This window comes from Lynx rufus, unplaced genomic scaffold, assembly GCF_022079265.1.
Source record: "Lynx rufus isolate CCGP_SWC_20201006 ecotype Redwood Valley unplaced genomic scaffold, mLynRuf1.p SCAF_3, whole genome shotgun sequence".
In the NCBI taxonomy this organism is placed as follows: Eukaryota; Metazoa; Chordata; class Mammalia; order Carnivora; family Felidae; genus Lynx; species Lynx rufus.
This window is the reverse complement of record NW_025814845.1, coordinates 196,062,069-196,082,627: the sequence shown is the minus strand read 5'-3', so window position 1 is coordinate 196,082,627 and position 20,559 is coordinate 196,062,069. Positions and strand designations below refer to the sequence as shown.

General features: G+C 43.9%; 1 protein-coding gene across 1 annotated transcript; it reads right to left on the bottom strand.

Annotated features, from left to right (window-relative positions):
• Positions 1-17,082: 17,082 nt before the first annotated feature.
• Positions 17,083-18,228, bottom strand: LOC124520289 (beta-defensin 103A-like). The gene is made up of 2 exons (XM_047091076.1): positions 18,171-18,228; positions 17,083-17,228 (listed from the first exon to the last, which is right to left on the bottom strand). Exons 1-2 carry the CDS (start codon positions 18,226-18,228, stop codon positions 17,083-17,085), a joined length of 204 nt encoding a protein of 67 aa, XP_046947032.1.
• Positions 18,229-20,559: the final 2,331 nt, after the last annotated feature.

Below are 20,559 nucleotides of genomic sequence, written 5' to 3'. Positions count from 1 at the left end.
CTTCGTTATTCTCTATAAGTTTGTCCTCTATATCGCTGATTCTCCGTTCTGCCTCATCCATCCTTGCCGCCACTGCATCCTTCCGTGACTGCAGCTCAGTTATAGCATTTTTTATTTCATTCTGGCTAGTTTTTACTTCTTTTATCTCTGCAGAAAGGGATTCTAATCTATTTTCAACTCCAGCTAGTATTCTTATTATCGTGATTCTAAATTCTGGTTCAGACATCTTGCTTGTATCTGTGTTGGTTAAATCCCTGGCTGTCATTTCTTCGTGCTCTTTCTTTTGGGGTGAATTCCTTTGTTTTGTCATTTTGAAGGGAGAATAGGAATTAATCAGGTAGAAAAATTGAAATAAAAAAATAAAATTAAAAAATATTAAAATTAAAAATCAAACACACACACACAAACAAAAATCAAATAGATGATGCTAGATCCTACGTATGTTTTGGTCTGGGTGTTGAAAATGGTCTGACAGATTACAGAAAAAAAAAGGGGAGGAGAGAAGAAAAACAGAAGTCGTTTGAGAATTTGACAAAATGAATACACTGAAGTAGACTAAAATGAGATAATGGGGGTAAAATAGGATTTGAAAAAATATACACATACGTAAAGAATATAGTAGAAAAAATTAAAGAAAATATTTTTAATAAAAATTAAAAATAAATATGAACTTTTTCTTTTTCTGTATTTAAGAAATAAGAAACGAAAAAGAGAAAAAAGATTTAAAAAAGAAAAAAGAAAAAAGAAATCATTTGAAAATTTGAAAAAGGGAATACATTGTAGTAGATGAAAATAAAATGATGGAAGTAAAATAGCATTTGAAAAAATTTACATAAAAGCAAAAAATATAGTAATAAAAATTAAATAAAAATATTTTAATAGAAATTGAAAGTAAAAATGAAGTTTTTCTCTTTCTGCATTCAAGAAAAAGAAATGAAAAAGAGAAATAATAAAAAGAAAGAAAAAAGGAAATTGTTTGAAAAATTTGAAAAGGTGAAAACACTGAAGTAGACTAAAATAAAATGATGGAAGTAAAGTAGAATTTCAAAAAACTTACACAAAAGTAAAAAATATAGTAATAAAAATTAAAGAAAGATATTTTTAATAAAAATTGAAAATAAAAATGAATTCTCTTTCTGTATTTAAGGAAAAAGAATTGTAAAAGACAAAAAGGAAAAAGAAAAAGAAAAAAAAGAAAATTGAATAGATGAAGTAGGACTGTTAACAGATTGAATTAGGACTGAAATTGCTTCGTTTTCCCCCAGAAGTCAGTCTATGTAGCTCTTTATAGTCCATAAATTAAGCTGGCGGTGAGACTTGTGTTCTTGAAGAGGGAGGTTGGCCCAGTTGGGCGGGGCTCAGTGTAATGGCTCCGCTGTCCACTAGATGGCGCTGCTAGCCTACTGGAGTGGAGTGTTGCAGGGCTCGTAGGTGCATATGCGCATGCGCGGGAGTGGTAAAAATGGCGCCACCCAGCCACCCAGTCTGTTCTAGATCAGCAGTCGTGCACCCATCCTCTGCCTTCAGCTTTCGTCCACTTCCCACTTTTTCACTCTTCGTGACTAGGCCACAGGCAGTACCTCTCTCCCGAGTTTTGTCTCAGATGCGGCTGTTTTCCCTGGCCCCTTACTTCCGAAGGACTGCGGCTTTGCCCCCTTCTGTCCCTCTGTGGGAGGGTCTCACCGGGCAATGGCCGAAAGAGCAGTGGCCAAATATCGGCTGCCCCCAGGAACGTCGGCTGGACCCTGCTGCTGTTGGTGCCCCGAGACTGTGGCCAGGTGCCAGCCCGTCCCAGAAAAAGTTCGCGAGACAGCGTAGCAGCAGCATCTCAGGGATTATGGAAAATCCCAACACACATCCGGCACCTGGCTTCACCCTTAACAACCTTGCCCCAGCACCAGCGAATGTGGCCGCCTTCCGGGGTCTGCTGGGACCAGGTGGCTTCAACAGTCTCTCCCAAATGCCCTTCCAGCAGTGGAACCGCTTTTCCCCGTGTGGCCCGAGAACCTCCCGGACCCTACTCTGTTCCTGGGGATTCGCCCTTCCCACCAGAGCACCGCCAGGTATGGAGGTGTGGAGTTGCAGCCTTCGCGCTCCCCTTGTTTACAGTCTTAATGGAATTTAAACCCTCTCCTTTCTCCTCTCTCCCTTTTTAGTTTAGTCCCTGCGGCTGTTTCCAATTTTCCACTTTCTCTCCAGCTGCTTTTGGGGAGGGGTGCTTTTCCATATTCTCCCCCCGCCACAGTCTCCATCCTCTCTCCACCTGCAAAGGCGGCTCCCTGCCTGCCACCTGCTTCTCTCTCCCCAAGTTCACCTGTCCACTCCGCGTACCTACTGAATTCTGTGGTTCAGGTTGTGTAGACTGTTGTCTTAATCCTCCAATCGGTTTTCTAGGTGTGTAGGATGGTTTAGTGTTGGTCTGGCTGTATTTCACAGACGTGAGACACACAAAAAGCTTCCATGCTGTTCCCCCAAAGTATTTCTTAATACAGATACTGCACCACTGTGTCCTTGTGGCAAAGGAGTAGTACTGACTTGAGTATCCAAGGTAAAACATTGAAATTCCTCCCCATTTCTTCCCTTTCCCCTTCCTAGTTTTGCTTCGTATTGTTTATACGTCTCTCTTTTTCACTGAACGTGAACTTCTAAAGTAACAAGTCCTTCTAAAGTAACAAGTCCTTGAACAGTATGCTGGTAGAGAAAGGGCAGTCGAGTATGTGTTTCAATGAATGTGTGCTTGTATGGAAGAACCAATACATAGATGAATGAATAACAGGATGGAGGGAGAAAATAAGGGAGAGAGAAAGAGAGAGGAAGAAAGGACAGACGGACACAGAAGGGGACACAGGGAACCAGACTTCTCTGCATATCTACCACTGGTCACTATTGTAGGGGAATCAAAAGATAGTTGGCTACTGGGAGCAGACCTCAGAGAGATCATTCAAACTCTGAAGCAAGCAGTAATCTTTGGGGGAATAGAAACAAAAAGGAATTTTGTGTAAAAGGAATTTTGTGTAATTTGTGTAATTTAATGTCCGGCTTTGGGGTCGGACAGTGGTGGGTCCCGTCTTTGCTCTGCCACTTATTAGCTGAGTGATCTTGAAATAACCTTTTCAAGCTCCAGCTTCTCCTTCTGTACACTTGATGCTGACAGAGTGCCACTCTCCTAGCACAAGACATTAGTTTCCTTCCTTCAACATCTGGAATGTCTCAGAAAAGGGCTGCAATTTAGAACTTGCATTTTGATTAAATTGCACTTTTGTTAAGCCTGTGGAACTAGAAGCTTGTAGTGAAACTTTGGCCATTTTTGGCATGGAAGAAAGACGGTCTTGAGAAAGAACCTGGAATTTTAGGTACATGCACACAGTTCCTCTTTGGATTTCACTTGTTAAATTAAAAATTTTTTAATGTTTATTTTCTGAAGCGGGGATGGGGGGGATACAGAGCACGCGATGAGGAGGGGCAGAGAGAGAGGGAGACAGAATCTGAAGCAGGCTCCAGGCTCTGAGCTGTCAGCACAGACCCCCACACAGGGTTCGAACCAACAGACCGCGAGATCATGACCTGAGCTGAAGTTGGATGCTTAACCGACTGAGCCACCCAGGAGCCCCTGGATTTCACTTACTAAACACATCTATTGCTTAATAAGTTTGCATAATTAAATAAGATAATATTAAGCCTCCTTTGACCTTTACTCCTGTAAAAGAATGGGACAAATTTTTCTTGAATAACTATTATGTGCTAGGAATCTTGAAAATGATATCTTAGTTCGCACAACTGCCATATGAGATAGACATTTTCTTTAAGCAAACAAATGCAGGTTGGTTGTACAGCTAGTGATAGAGCCTGGATTTGAGCTCTTTGAACTCATTTTACAGTCTTTCCTGCTGAAGAAAGCATGACAGCATTTGCCAGATGAAGGAATGTAGCTGTAGGGAGATAAACAAGTGTGAGTGTGTGTGTGTGTGTGTGTGTGTGTGTGTGTGTGTGTGTATGTGCGAGGGGAGACAAAGAGGGAGAGGGAGAGAATGACTGAGGAGTTCTGCTTAAAGGTTTTCTAAATTACTGTCATCTGTCAACAAGGAAATTGAGGCACACATCAGGCTGGTGCTCCCTGAGCAAGTTGGTCAAATAATTCATCATCCAAACTGGGACACTTGTTAGAATGTAAGGCATTTATTCCTAAATTATGCTAGGATAACAGGCATAAACTGGGACAGCCCCAGGCAATCTGGGATATTGCTACTTTCCCTCTAAGAAAACCTCTTTGTTAACAAGCGCACTTTTCTTGGCTGAAAGTTAGGAAAGGCTTCAAAGCTGATGGTCCTCTGTACAATGCTCTCTCTTCAGTGCTCTGGAAATGGCCAGGGGCACATTGCCAACCACAAGGGGCTCCTGGGTCACGGAGACTGTTCAGACCTCAGCTTATCTTTGCCTCTCATCCTTCGCCCATGACTACAAGATAACACCCCTCTGTACGTTTGGAAATAATGCCATCAACTTAATTAGTACGCTCTTCTGGTTTTATACTAAGGGGAAACACACTTTCCCTTCTAGCCAGACACCATTCACAATCCTATGCTAATGCTGATATCATTATTACAGATAATTATTCATCTGGGAGGAGACCCAAGAGGGCTCTCTTGCTTCCCTTCTTGTGGTACAAATTGATCCACCATCGCCAACCCCATCACTCTAAGATCACGTCAAATCCTTTTTTAGAAAAAGGTTGGGGTACCAATGAGTGTCTTCTTTAATATTTTGGCCCAGGCATAACCTGAGGGTCTGATGAGGACCCATTAACTCACCTTATCCTAGAGCATCTCTTCTGAGCACATCTGTCAACTCCTGTCCCCATTCACTGGGTGCCACCAAAGTGGCCTTCACTGACCCACCTCTCCACCATCTGAAAGAACTAAATCTGTTTCTGACATTTTGTGTGTGTCCAGAAAACAACTTAGCAATAAAATGGTTCTGCTTTTGAATCCTTTGATCCGCATTTGAACCTTTCACCAAGTAGAGATCTATGTTAGTTCAGTGATATGGACCTAAAAATAGGATGAGTGTTTGCAGCAGTCTGTTTAAATAAGTCACACTAGGGTGCCTGGGTGGCTCATTCGGTTAAGTGTCCATCTTCAGCTCAGGTCATGATCTCACGGCTCATGGATTCCAGCCCCACATTGGGCTCTGTGTTGACAGCTCCGAGCTTGGAGCCTGCTTCAGATTCTCTCTCTCTCTCTCTCTCTCTCTCTGCCCCTTCCTTGCCCATGCTCTCTCTATCTCTTTTAAAAATAAATAAACATTAAAAATAAATAAATAGGGGCGCCTGGGTGGCTCAGTCGTTGAGCGACTTTGGCTCAGGTCATGATCTCGCAGTCCGTGAGTTCCAGCCCAGTGTCAGGCTCTGTGCTGACAACTCAGAGCCTGGAGCCTGCTTTGGATTCCGTGTCTCCCTCTCTCTCTGCCCCTCCCCTGCTCGTGCTCTGTCTCTCTCTCTGTCAAAAATAAATAAACATTAAAAATAAATAAGTAAATAAGTCACACTTAAATCTACATAGTAGCTCTGAGGCTTTTACTTTTACTGGCCCCAGTGACAGTACTTTTATAATGACACTAATAATAGCAATAATAATAGAAGAAAAAGAAAAGGATAGGCTGAAAGCTTTTGTCCTGTCTCCTACACCTGTACACTGAAAGCCATCCTTTTTATTAATTCTCTAAATATTATGCGTAACTCCCACCCCTTCTTTGGCCGCTGATGGCTCTCTCCTGAACACCATCTACCTTCCAGTTGTCTCCTCCACACTTCCCAAGCTGTCTGCTGCCCGTCCTTCCAGGCAGGGATGCCTAAGAGCAGCTGCCCTTTGCCGCATAACTAGGGGTCAGATCAACAACGCGCCAAGGGAGGGCTGAGCGAGATCACGTGGGACGCATTGTGATCCCTTATTGACCGGAGCCATTTGGTGAGAGGAGGGGCATGAGCCAGACCTGAGTGGTGTCAGGCCCCCAGAGGAGGAGGGAAGGAGGTGGAGACAGACTAGACACTCCTTCCAAAGGGCTTTGCTGCGAAACTAAGCAAAGACAAGAAGTAGCAGCTGATCAGTGACGTAATGTCAAAGAAACGGTGTGTTTGTTTTTAGTTTTTATGGATTCAATAGAGGGGACAAGAGGGACAGCAGGGGACAGTGTCATCCATGAGAAAGGAAGAGAAAGAAGTGGACCAAAATAGGTTCGCTTTAGACCGGAGCGTGAGCCCATTAGTTCATGATTCGCATAGAAACGCCACCCTCTTCTTGCTACTGAAACCAGAAAGGTATTCCTCCCATGTGAGAGTCCTAAGAAGACACATAGGAATGTTATGACTTAAATAAAACATTAATAGATTTTATAGGGTAAAACTTCAAAATTTAGAAAAAATGAAAATGCCCACAAAGAAGATGATAAAAGTCTGGTAAACAGTAGAGCCAAATCACATTTAAAATCAGACCAATGGGACACCTGGGTGGCTCAGTCGGTTAAGCATCCGACTTCAGCTCAGGTCATGATCTCACACTCTGTGAGTTCGAGCCCGGCGTCAGGCTCATTGCTGGCAGCTCAGAGCCTGGAGCCTGCTTTGGGTTCTGTGTCTCCCTCTCTCTCTGCCCCTCCCCTGCTCATGCTCTGTCTCTCTCTCTGTCAAAAATAAATAAACATTAAAAAAAAAATCAGACCAAGGCCAATCGATACTAAAATGGGCTGAAAATAAAGAATAAAAGGGATGTGAGGCATCTGAGGTTTAAAAAAAATTTTTTTAACGTTTATTTATTATTGAGAGACAGAGACAGAGCATGAGCATGGGAGGGGCAGAGAGAGGGGGAGACACAGAATCCAAAGCAGGCTCCAGGCTCTGAGCTGTCAACACAGAGCCCGATGCTGGACTCGGGCCCACAAGCTGTGAGATTGTGATCTGAGCTGAAGTCGGACATTTAACCGACTGAGCCACCCAGGCATCCAAGGCATCTGAGGTTTTAGATCAAGATGACAACTGCGGCCCAGGAGATGAAAAGGAGGACAGGCTTGTGGCTGTTCATGAACAGTGATTCAGAACTGGGAGCAAAAAATGAAAAATTTAAACTAGAAGTAGAACGAGGATTTTGGAAGTCAAGGGAAATCTTGAATGCCAGGGAACCTAAGGAAAAAAAAAATGCAGGTTTTGATTTCATGCCTGGGGTAAGGAAAGCTGCTGAAGGGTTTTAAGATTAATGTTTGAAAGTATGATCTGTAAGATCCCTTTCAAGTTGTCGCAGAGTAATTTTTGTGGGGATGAGGAAGAGATTGATAAAGCTTAATGTGGCCCCATCAGGTGATGAAGCTCTGGGGGATGGGGGTGACGATTCTCAGGGTGTGATTTCACTCCCTTTCATATGTGTCGGGAAAGCACCAAGTAGCACAGGGACCCTCAGAAGAGGGGACGTTAGCAGAGGCATCATGGGCTTTTGTGTGAATAAATATAAAAGTGTGTACAATCTACAACAAGGTGGCACCCCTCCATTATTTTGTCTGTAGCTCACTAAATAAACCCAGGTGTTGGATCTTTGGTCTACACCTTGTATGCTCACAACATATAATTTTTAAGTGCTAAACTAAGACTTCGTAGTTTAAGACATAAGTTACCTTCACAAAAACAACAACAAAAACCATAGGAAAAGGAGTAGTGGGTTTGCACTGAGAATCCAAACCACTCATTCAAGGAAGCTTTTCTCCAAGTCGGGAAAGCGGGATGCCAACTTATAAATGCTGTGTAAATATAAGCATTCAAGGGCACGATGCAGGCCTTTCTGCAAAAGAACATGGAGTTTCCATATTCTTTATGTTCTGTAACTCTGCCCCCCTGTTGTGTCTCACTGGGAGAGGATTGGGATGAGACCAGTGGGACCAGTGCTGTCCCACAGGACATTCTGCCATGATGGGAGTGTTCTACATCTGTGGGGTCCAACATGGCAGCCATTGGCCACAACGAGCATTTGAGCAGGTATGACTGAGGATCTGAATTTTAAATTCTGTTAACTTTTAACTAAAGCTTATATTTAAGTGGCTGCCTGCGGCCAGTGTCTACTGTAATAGTGCAGGCTTAGACGCAACACAATATGCTGCTGATCATAAGATTAGACCTTTCTTGGCTGGCGGCCATCTGTCTCCATTCCTGCTGCCTATCAGAGTTTCTGGCCCATTGTTGCCGCTTAGTATTCGTGAAGGCATGAGTTTATGACAGATGTTCTCTATTAGTGTTTATTAACACTGTTAGGATCTCTTTTCCTGTAGTTTGTGAATTTCTCACTTTGCTTGGAAGGTGACAGTCTAATTAATAAGAAAGTCATAGCTGGAAGATAAGTGAAAGGCCTTCCAGTCCGGGAAAATCAAAGAGCTTGGTTGTTTGGCCACAATGACCAAATCTTTCAGGAGGGCTGTGTTGAGAAAGATTCTGAGGCCACATGGAGGCATCTCAGCAAAGAGTGGAAAAATGTCACCATTGATGCATTACACGGTTGGGACGTGGGTGTAAAGAGGGGAAGGAGAGGTGTCCTGTTATCTATTGCTGCAAAACAAATCAGCCCCAAACCTAGCTCTTTTAAAAGTTGTTATTTTGGGGCACCTGGGTGGTTCTGTTGTCTGAATGTTCGATTCTTGATTTTGGCCCAGGTTGTGATCTCGTGGTTTGTGGGTTCAAGCCCCACATTTGTCTCTGTGCTGACAGCATGGGGCCTGCTCAGTATTCTCTCTCCCCCCCTCTCTCTGCCCCTCCCCTGTTTGCGCTCTCTCTTTCAAAATACATAAATAAACTTCAGAAATTATTATTTCATCATTCTCTCTCATGGTCCTAGAGGTAAAGCAGGATCAGCTGGGTGTCTGGAGCTAAGAAATGCTCACGAGTTGGCAGGCAGATGAGGTCGGAACCATCTCGTGGCTCGTGCACACACCTGGCACCGGGGCTGGGCGGCTCCTTGTGGGGACTGGTGGAGCTGGAGCCCGTTGGGCATCTGTTTCTCCACGTGGTCCCTCAAGCCACACTTTGCAGCCAGCCTTGTCACACAGGGCCTTGGGACTCCCATGGCGTGTGTCCTGGGAAAGGGAAAGCCAGGTGTGGCTTTGTGACCTCAGGGCCCCCTCAGTGGCCCCTCACTGCTTTGACAGCTCCCTCAGCTGACACAGTCACAAAGGCCTGAGGGGTCCCAGGGCAGGGGGACTCGGACTGCACCTCTTGGTGGAAGCTGGCGTGGGCCTGGCAGAGCGTGTCTGGAATGCACGGTTTGCCATGCGCAGAAGCAGAGCGGAGGCAACGTTGCCAGATAACAATTCATTGTTTCAAATGGTTTTCCCACATCATTTGAGACCAGCTCTGCTGCCCTGGTTACAGGCTGGAGTTGAGTTTGACCTCCTGGAATAAAGACGACGGGGCCACTCAAGAACGAGCCCCGCCTGTCTTCTGGAACACCTGAGCCACACCCCTCCTAGCTGCTTCCTGGAGCGCTGGCAGTGGCCTCTGGTGGGAACAGTAGAGCGCTCCTTCCTATTTCTGTTCGCTCATTTACACAACCATCCACTCTACACACGCAAGACACATAATGCCTCCATCGTCCTCCCGTGTCCATCCCAAGGAGGATTTTCTTTTTTTAGGGCCAATTCTGTAAGAGGTGGCTGAGCAGACTCAGTAAAAGAGAATTGACTGCAGTCTTTAAAATTAATACATGTTTCCTCTGGTCTCTATAGTTGTAACAACACTATAGGATATCTATCCTAAAAGATGAGAAAAGAGGGGTGCCTGGGCGGCTCAGTCGGTTAAGCGTCTGACTTTGGCTTCGGTCATGACCTCACGGCTCGCGGGTTCGAGCCCCGTGTCGGGTTTTGTGCTGACAGCTCAGAGCCTGGTGCCTGCTTCAGATTCTCTGTCTCCCTCTCTCTGCTCCTCCCCTGCTCGTGCTCTGTCTCTTTCTCTCAAAATAAATAAAGAAATTAAATAAATAAATAAATAAATAAATAAATAAATAAATAAAGCTTTTAAATAACTCATGCATTTTTTGCTCCTTTATTTGGTAACCATCGTGATAATCATCGTGATAATGATAATGAGAGTAATACAATAGCTACAATCCGCCAACCCCCTTTTCTGTGTCCAGAACCGTGCTTAGCACTCTGCAAGTAACATCCCAGTAAGTTCATGTAACTGGCACAAAGCCAAATCCCCCAACCTCCTGGCATCAGCCTTTCCTTTGGCATCTGAATCACACACCGAAATCTCCAGCCCTCAGAAATGCGGGTCGGTAAATCCCTTTCCAGTACTTCTTAGGTTCCCAGGGTGCTTGTGCTCAGCTGATACTGTACCTGATCTCAGGCTGCCAGCGTCCCTCACCACGTCTGGATCCGAGTTCCTGAACCAGCTCCTTCCGGCTCAGTGTGGTACTTGCCTTGTTTATCTGCTCAGATCCCAAAGCCCAAAGGCCACTGTATGTGACAAAGTCTTGTGAATGCTGGAAACAATGGATGGGGCAGATGTGTGAGTCACTGCCAGAAACAGAAAATTAGCAAGGGACATGACCCCCATTTTCCGTCACCTCCTCCTCCAGACTGTCCCTCTGGCATCCCTTTCCTGCCCTTGTCTGTCCCCGTAGGACGTCAGAATATGCCACCCCAAATATGCCACTTAGACATAAAGATTATTTTAAGCTGAAGGCAATTGAGAAATAGCAGATGTCAAAACAAAAACCCACAACTCTCTGCTCTCCCCTACCATTTGCCCGAAAGCAAGCCTACACTTGTACTGAGGACTCTAGACGTTTACCCGCCCAGAGACAGCTGAGAGGCACCCACATAACAAACCTGGTTAACATAACATAGTTACTTACCTTCCCACGTTGCACCCTAAAATCCTAAACTCCTTTTCCTTTGTCTTGTCACTTCTCTGCATTATTGTTCTCTGCTATGATGCTCTATAAGCCCCAGGTTCTAATCTCCCCTCAGAGTTACTCATCACTGAGTTTCTCCCACATGTATGCACATGCCACATGTTAATAAATTATATTTTTCTCACATCAATCTATCTTTTTTTTAAGTTATATTTATTTTGAGAGAGAGAGGGAGAGGAGAGGCAGAGAGAGAGGGGCAGAGAGAGAGGGAGAGAGAGAGTCCCAAGCAGGCTCCCAGTGCAGGGCTTGATCCCATGAACCGTGAGATCATGACTCAGGCTGAAATGAAATCAGGCACTCAACCGACTGAGCCACCCGGGTGTCCCCTTAGGTCAATCTATTTTTTGTCAGACAAATTTACTTTCCTAGGTCCCAGCTAAGAACCTCAGAAGGTAGAGAAAAGGACCTTTCTTTCTCTCAACCTCTCATGGGTCTGAGTCCCTGGTGGTGTCTATACAGCTTCCTAATGAAAAACTAAACTTTTATTTTCAAAGCATAGATCAATTAGGTGTTTATTTTCCTTTTCCTCCATATTACATACATCTCCAAAAGCTTTGCTGGAGCCAACCAAATTCCTCATTAATACTTACCTGAGGGGCGCCTGGGTGGCTTAGTTGGTTAAGCCTCCAACTTTGGCTCAGGTCGTGATCTCATGGTTCATGGGTTTGAGCCCTACACTGAGCTCTGTGCTGACAGCTCAGAGCCTGGAGCCTGCTTCGGATTCTGTGTCTCCCTCTCTCTCTGCCCCTCCCCTGCGCATGCTCTGTCTCTCAAAAATAAATAAATGTTAAATATTTTAAAAAATACTCACTTGATAAAGTTGGAAATAAGACCGAATTATTCATCGGATCATAAAAACACACCTGACTGCTGCAGACCATATTTTTCAGTGAGCTGGGAAATCTGTATTTACTAACACCATTTCATACTCCTCAGTCTATTCTTCCATTAATTTTTAAAATAAAAATTGTATATATTTAAGGTATAGAAAATAATTTGCTATATGCATGTAGAGAAATGATGGCTACAGTCAAGCTAATTAACATATCTCCTCACATAGTTACCATCTCCCGTGTATGCTGAGAGCACCTGAAATCTACTCTCTTAGCAAATTTCCAGGGTTCGATATAAAATTATGAGACTCCTATGCCGCACACAAGATCGCTAGACCAATTTGTCTTACATAACTCTCTGCCCCTGTAACCACCATCCTACTCTCTGCTTCTACGTATTCAACTCTTTTAGATTCTATGTATCAGTGACAACATGCAGGTCTTTTTCCTTTCTGTGTCTGCCTTATTTCACTTAACATTTTGCCTTCATTGTTGTCCCTGTTGTCTCAAACGATAGGATTTCCTTCTTTCTAATGGCTGGTTAATATTCCATTGTGTGTATATCACAATTCTTTATCCATTTATCCATTGATGGACACTTAGGTTGTTTCCATATCTTGGTTATTGTAAATAATGTTGCAGTGAGTATGAGGGTGCATATATCTCTTCAAGGTCCTGGTTTTGTTTCCCTTAGTATATACTCAGAAGTGGGATTGCTAGATCATATAGTCTGCCTGCCTGCCTTCCTTCCTTTCTTCTGTCCTTCCTTCCTTCCTTCCTTCCCTCCATCCTTCCTTCCTTTTTCTTCCTTCCTTTTTCTTTTTCTTCCTTTTCTTTCTTTCTTTTTTTTTCCTTCCTTCCTTCCTTCCTTCCTTCCTTCCTTCCTTCCTTCCTCCTTTCCTTTCCTTTCCTTTCCTTTCCTTTCCTTTCCTTTCCTTTCCTTCCTTTCTTGGAACCCACGTACTGTTTTCCATAGTGGCCATATCAATTTACATTCCCACCAATAGTTAACCAGAGTTCCCTTTTCTCTACATCCTTGCCAACATCTGTTTTTATTTTTTTATGCTAGCCATTTTAGCATGTGTGAGGAGATATCTCATTGTGTTTTTGCATTTTCCTGATGATTAGTGACATTGAGCATCGTTTCATGTGTCTAGTGACCACACAGAACAAAGGAAACAACAAAAGGAAAAGGCAACCTACAGGTTGGGAAAGAATGTTTGCAAACCACATATGTGATAAGGGGTTAACATCCAAAATTTGTAAGGAAAACATACAACTTGATAGTAAAATTACACATAACCTGATTTTAAAATGGGCAAAGGACCCAAATAGATATTTTCCAAAGAAAAAGTACAAATGACCATTGGAATTTACATAGTGATTGCATTGAATATACAGCTGCTTTTGGCAGCATATCTTATTTCCTTTTTTAATTTTTCAATATTTATTTAGTTTTGAGAGAGAGAGATACAGAGTCAAGCAGGGGAGGGGCAGAGAGAGGGAGACACAGAATCTGAAGCAGGCTCCAGGCTCCCAGCTATCAGCACAGAACCCCGCACAGGGTCAAACTCATGAACTGTGAGATCATGACCTGAGCTGAAGCCTGACGTTTAACCAGCTGAGCCACCCAGGCGCCCCAGCATATCTTAAACTTAAGAGAAATCAAAGAGGCTGTGGCCTGACCTTGCAGGAGGTAATGATGAGGGTGTGAATTACTGTCATCTGGTGGAGACTCTGTCCATATCACCCGGAGATGCCCAAATGTTCTTTCACATTTTCCTGTCTGCCTTAAGGGAGTGTGTATATCTGAGGCATCTTGTGATTTACTTTTATTTCTTTCCCCCTTTAATGAACCTACTTTGGGCGCTAACGATGTTACGATCTTCTCAAAGAGAAGATTAAAAAAATTTTTTTTTTTACTATGTGTCCATTTTATTCACCTTTATCCTTTTTACTTTGGTTTTACCTCCCTTTGTTCTAGTTCCTTAGGGTAGAAATTCATTCACATTGTTAATTTGTGGGCTTTAGTCATGTCTATATTAAAAGCATTCGATGCTATAAATTTCTCTCTGAGCACTGTTTAAGCTACATTCCCACAAATTTTGGTACGTTGTTTTCATTCTTGATGGGTTTAAAATATTTTCTAACTTCCCATGTGATTTCTTCTTTTTACCCACTAGAAGCATGTTGATTAATTTCCACATTTTTTGAGGATTTTTCCAGATATCTTTCAGTTACTGATATCTTTGTAAATTCTACTGTGGACAGACACAGTGTGTGTCTCTCTATGGTATACATTGAATAATTTTAAATTGTTTTGATTTTTAAGACTTGTGTTATAGCCCAGTATGGGCTGTATTATATAACATTTTAGAGGATTCTGTGATTATTGCATAGAGTGTCCTATAAATTTCAGTTAGGTCACACTGCATGATACTGTTCATGTCTTCTATATATTATTACTGATACTTTTTTCTGCTTTTTCTTTTCACTACAAATGAAATGTCACAGTATCTACTAGTAATTGCTAATGTGTCAATTTCTCCTCCCCTTTATATCAGTTTTCCTTTAAGACTTTTGGGATTTTGTTATGAAGAGCATTCTAATTTAGTATTATATCATGTAATATATGTTATTGGTGAGTTAGCCACTTTATGACTGGGAAAAATAACCCCTTTTATTCCTGGTCATACTTCTTCTAAAATCTACTTTGATTTATAGGCAATTAGCCAACATAATTAATTCTGTTTTCTTTAGATCAATGTTTCCTTAGCCTGTTTCCATTCTTTTATTTTTAATCTATCTTTGTCTTTCCATTTGATATCTCACATAAGTTTCTTATAGACAGCATGTATCTTATCATATTAAAAAAATTTTTTTAATATTTATTTTTGGGAGAGAGAAAGAGAGCACAAGTAGGGGAAAGGCAGAGAGAGGGAGACACAGAATCCAAAGCAGGCTCCAGGCTCTGAGCTGTCAGCACAAAGCCTGATGTGGGGCTTACTTATGAACCCCAAGATCACGACCTGAGCCGAAGTTGGCCGCTTAACCGACTGAGCCACCCAGGTGCCCTTCTTATTATCTTATTTTTTTTTTTTTCAACGTTTATTTATTTTTGGGACAGAGAGAGACAGAGCATGAACGGGGGAGGGGCAGAGAGAGAGGGAGACACAGAATCGGAAGCAGGCTCCAGGCTCTGAGCCGTCAGCCCAGAGCCCGACGCGGGGCTCGAACTCCCGGACCGCGAGATCGTGACCTGGCTGAAGTCGGACGCTTAACCGACTGCGCCACCCAGGCGCCCCATATTATCTTATTTTTTAAGGAGCTGACAGGCTCTTCATTTGACATAGAATCTTAGCTGATCATGTAGAGCCAAATTTCCATCTGGCATTATTCTTCTGCCTAAAGAAAAAAAAATTAATAGTGCAGGTTTTCTGGTGAGAAATTTTGTTAGCTTTTTGTTGCTTAAAAATTTTTACCTTATTTTTAAAATAGACTTTATTTTTTAGAGCCGTTTTAGGCTCATAGAAAACTGAGCAGAAGGTACAGAGATTTCACACATCTCCCCCGTCTTCACACTCGCACAGCCTCCCCATCCACATCTGGCCAAATTGGTGCACCTGCATTGACATATCATTACCACCCAGAGTGATTCCAGAACAGTTCACACTAGGGCTCCAGAGGAGGGCTACAAATGCCATCCCTTTGTGAGGACTCTCTCCACCCTCCTGGTGGGAATGCACGTGTTCCAGACCGGTGTGTGTTCCTGGAATTGTCCATCCAATCCCTGTTGGGTGTTTTTGTTTTCCTCTGAGCTTGCCAAATTTAACCCCAAGGTGCTGAGCCCGGCACTCCGGCCAAGATTCAAGACAGTCCTCTTCTGCACTTGGGAGCTCTGTCCTTATCCAGATGCCCCTTTCCGGTTCTCCATGCCAGGAATGCAGGGCTCTTGGGCTGCCTGAACTTTGATCCATCTCTGGTCTGCTTGGCTTCTTCTTGCCTGTGCTCTGGCCTGGAACCTGCTTCCCGCAGGAGACTGGAGACTCTCGCCGGCCTCCACGGCCACGGTCTCACACGGCTGACTGTCCAGCGTCTGGAACAGCAGTCTGGCATCGCAGTCTGCTTCCCCAGCTGCATCCTGTAGGAGGGCAGTTCCCACAGCTGTTCATCCTTTTTCGATGGGAAGTGGGATCCAGGCTCTTCTCTGCAGGAGTCCGCTCCCCTCTTCCTGACAGCCGGGTTCTCTTGCCTTTGTATAGGGCTGGTGATGGGGAAGATGGGCCTGCTTCTCCATCTCCTGGAACCATCCGTTCCAACCATCCGTCGGGAGAACACTGTTCAAACCATAGCACCTTCAAGCCACTGGAATGTACTTCACTAAACCGTCTGAGCAGCTGTTGTGCTCCAGGCACTTTATGAGGTTCCAGACAGGAGTAAGACAAGGTCCTTGCCCTTAAAAAGTGATGCAACCAAATACGGAGATTGGAAATATGCAAATGTATGGGCCGCAGAGATCAAGCAAGATTCATTGAAGGAGCACTGGGTCAGAACCCTGCAGTGAATCAGAGGAAATCTCCTATTCTTTCTGGAAAGAGGCACTCTTTTTAAGAAGGAGGCAGGGGGGCGCCTGGGTGGCTCAGTCGGTTGAGCGGCCGACTTCGGCTCAGGTCACGATCTCGCAGTCCGTGAGTTCGAGCCCCGCGTCGGGCTCTGTGCTGACCGCTCGGAGCCTGGAGCCTGTTTCATATTCTGTGTCTCCCTCTCTCTGACCCTCCCCCGTTCATGCTCTGTCTCTCTCTGTCTCAAAAATAAATAAACGTTAAAAATTAAAAAAAAAAAAAAAAAAAGAAGAAGAAGGAGGCAGGATCTGCAATGGCCTAGGGTGGGGGGTGGGGGGGATGGGTTGAAGTTTGCAGAAGGGTGATTGCATGCCAGCGACGTGGTCAGCCAGAGCAGAGGCACCGGTGACAGGAAGGCAAAGGAAATATTTCAGGGAAAACAGGCAGTCCAGTTTCACCGGGATACATAATTTGCAAAAAAGGGAATCAAATCTGATAACCCTTGGAAAATAAGCTCAGGTCCCCTGGGGGATTCCTCCAGATTTTCCTGTGTTTGAATTAAAGGTGAGTCCAGTAACACTTTCTAAGCTATCAGTTTGGTAACAATGACCACAATAACCAGAATTAAAAAAAATAATCAAGCTCCTAATTGTTTTGAGAAAAATATTTAATTTGATTTTGCTTCTACAAAGTTCCAGGAGGCATCTCACAACACTTTACAACACTCCCATCGCGTTTCTGGATTTTTTATTTCTTTCTTCGGCAGCACTTTCGGCCGCTGAGAGAACATCGGCCGATTTGCTCCTCCTTTGGAAGGCAGGTTAGCAGAGCGCACCGGCCGCTTCTCAAACTGCAAAACTGCTTCTGCAGGAGGCTTATAATTCCTCCATTTCCTGTAGCGAAAAAACAGGACACATGGAAGGCTTGGTCCAAGCACAAGGCTTTGGAATTCCCCAAATAACTGGTCTGCTACCTTTCTTGTATTCCGCCCCCCAAGCCCCAACCCCCCTGCCCCCAGCCTCTCCTGCCCTCAATATACACTTCTATTTAGGGTCGGGTAGTTGGAAAGTGAATTCAGTTATAATCCTAGTTGTATACCTCATGGGGTGAACACACACATTTCTTCCGATTAAGAAATGAGAAAACACATGGTATAAAGATACTGGTTAGGATTTGGTAGATGCCAATTTGTAATTTCCTTTTTAAATAAAATATTATTCCAATCACTATTAATCACTCAAGGGAATTGTTTGTTTTTCTTTTATTTTAGGGTATCTTTTTTTTTTAATTACCCTTTTTTTTTTTTCCTATAAAATGAGAAGTAAAGTAGGGGAAGGACTAAGCAACCAGTCAACTGGGCTTCTATGGGCCACAGCTCAGCCGAGGACCACCGAGGTGGCCATGGGGAAGGGGCGTGGCCACTAGGAGCACCCAAGGGCTGGGGTGGTCGTGGTCTCCTGGGTCTCAAGAGGCCCAAAGACTCTACTTGGAACCAGCAAGCTAGTAACTGGGAGTCTGTGCTCCTGAGTTCAGATTAAATCAGTCTTTCCTGTTGGTGTTAAAGGTTTTTGTATCATTCTCTTTATGTCTCATGAACAAGTAAAACCATCTTTCCATGAAGGAGTGGTCTTTGTGAGCAATGTAGTCTCTGAGGAGTGGATCAGAAAAGACTGAGAAAACTGCTTCAAGGTCCCTGATGATTCTCAACAGAAAAAAAAAATGGTGACGTCTGTTCCCATACAACAAATCTCCTTGGTCTAAAGTTCCCTGGAGGATGGGGAGGGACTGACCTCTTTGCAACTATTTCAACCCGCTCACCTCCCGACCCATCTTACCTGGAACAGGCATCAAGAACAGGAAGGGCAACACGAAGAGGAGATAATAGATTCTCATGGCCGGCAGGCTTCGCAGCACGCTGAGACTGGGTGGGAAGGTGTGTTCGTCCACTTTATAAGGATTGCAGGACACAGCCATAGGTACAAGTAAGCAACGGCTGCAATTCCTGTAATAGTACAGTGATGACAATATGACGTGTTTCCTGATGCTTCATGCCAGTGTCTCTTACCCCACAGACCACGCCCACTCACCCCAAGTTAATTGCAAACCTAAAGGGTGAAGCAAACTTGATGTGAGCACACAGCCATCCCGATGCCCTCTAGGCATCAGGTCCAGGTCTGGCTCAGAGCTGGTTATAGATATGGGTGGCAAAGACCACCTCCTCTTGGGAGCCGTCCTAGGGCATGTAGTCTGGAGCTGCCTTGTCCCCACTGTGGTATTTATGAGCCTTCTTCTTAAAGCCCTGGGTGAATCTGAAGCTCACCCGGGACCAAAGCAGTCCAGCTTTGGACATATTCAGAATCTAGGTGTAAACTCAGGTTGGGTCACATCCTAAGCCTGCACAGGTATGCCTGAAATTGAGATAGAATGGGATCAGCTTCCAGGTAGGAGAGGGAGGAGAAATGGGGCACTTTCCAGAGTCCCTGACCCTATGCTCCTTGGCGTGTGATGCAGGACAATAACTTGGGTGAAACATGGCTTACATGTCATCATTATCTGAAAACTGTCAAATTCATGAGTCAAGGTGTCTCATTTTCCCTCCTCAGAGAAGGAAAATGCTGGGATGATGTATTCGGTGGACTGGCACCTCTTCCTTGTTGATGACACTCCCTATACAAATGAGGGCCACGGGAAGGCACATTTAAGACTTCTAGTTATTCATGGCTCAAGAGCATTCAAGGAAGTCCAGAGATCAGGTGATTTCTACTGGATATTAATTTGATGTCTGGGGCGCCTGGGTGGCTCAGTTGGTTAAGCGTCCGACTTCGGCTCAGGTCATGATCTCACAGTTCATGGGTTCGAGCCCCGCATCGGGCTCTGTGCTGACAGCTCAGAGCCTGGAGCCTGCTTTGGATTCCGTGTCTCCCTTTCTATCTACCCCTCCCCCGTTCATGCTCTGTCTCTCTCTCTCTCTCCGTCAAAAATAAAAACATTTAAAAAATTTAATTTGATGTCTAAAGGGCCAACTTTTTTTTTTTTTAATGATTAGACTTAAATATTAAGGAATCCATCAGTGGGTTATATTTGTCAATAGACTGTTTAATTGGGACCTGAAGTCACCATGATATTGCCTGGCTGTTGCATTGTGCGAATGCACTTAAAACAGATCCACTGAGGTCCTGGAGTATATTAGTTCTGGGACTGTGTATTTGGGATCTTGGTGTACTCATCGGGTTCTGTAAACACACTCTGAACCCCTCCTATCGATACAGACAAGTGCCACGTGCTTGGGGTCACATAAGCCATAGACGGGGGAGTTCTGATAAGTGTCATAGTAAGGGCTCCAGCACAGGGCTGTGGAAAGGTGGAAGAAAGAGTAAAAGGCAGGTTTAGATAATTTAAAAACAGTTTGGACTTGTAGACACTTCATCTTTTTATTTTTATTTTTAAAATATTTTTTCTTTTCTTTTCTTTTTTTAATTTACATCCAAGTTAGCATATAGTGCAACAAAGATTTCAGGAGTAGATTCCTTAGTGCCCCTTACCCATTTAGCCCATTCCCCCCTCCCACAACCCCTCCAGTAACCCTCTGTTTGTTCTCCATATTGAAAAGTCTCTTCTGTTTTGTCCCCCTCCCTGTTTTGATATTATTTTTGCTTCCCTTCCCTTATATCCATCTGTTTTGTCTCTTGAAGTCCTCATATGAGTGAAGTCATATGATATTTGTCTTTCTCTGACTAATTTTGCTTAGCATAATACCCTCTAGTTCCATCCACGTACTTGCAAATGGCAAGATTTCATATATATATATATATATATATATATATATATATATATATATATTCTTTATCCATTCATCCGTCGATGGACATTTGGCTCTTTCCATACTTTGGTTATTGTTGATAGTGCTGCTATAAACATTGGGGTGCAGGTGCCCCTTCGAAACAGCATATCTGTATCCCTTGGATAAATACCTAGTAGTGCAATTGCTGGGTCGTAGGGTAGTTCTGTTTTTAATTTTTTGAGGAACCTCCATACTGTTTTCCAGAGTGGCTGCACCAGTTTCAAAGCAGATATTTTTAAACGGGGAAGGAAGTGAGTGTGGGGCAGGGTGGGTGGTGGCTGTACAGACAGCCTTGCTCAGGCTTACCCAGGATAAAAAGGAGGGTGGGGTGGGTGTTGTAGAGAAGCAATACCTGCTTTCAGCCCAGGTGCAGGGCCAGAGTC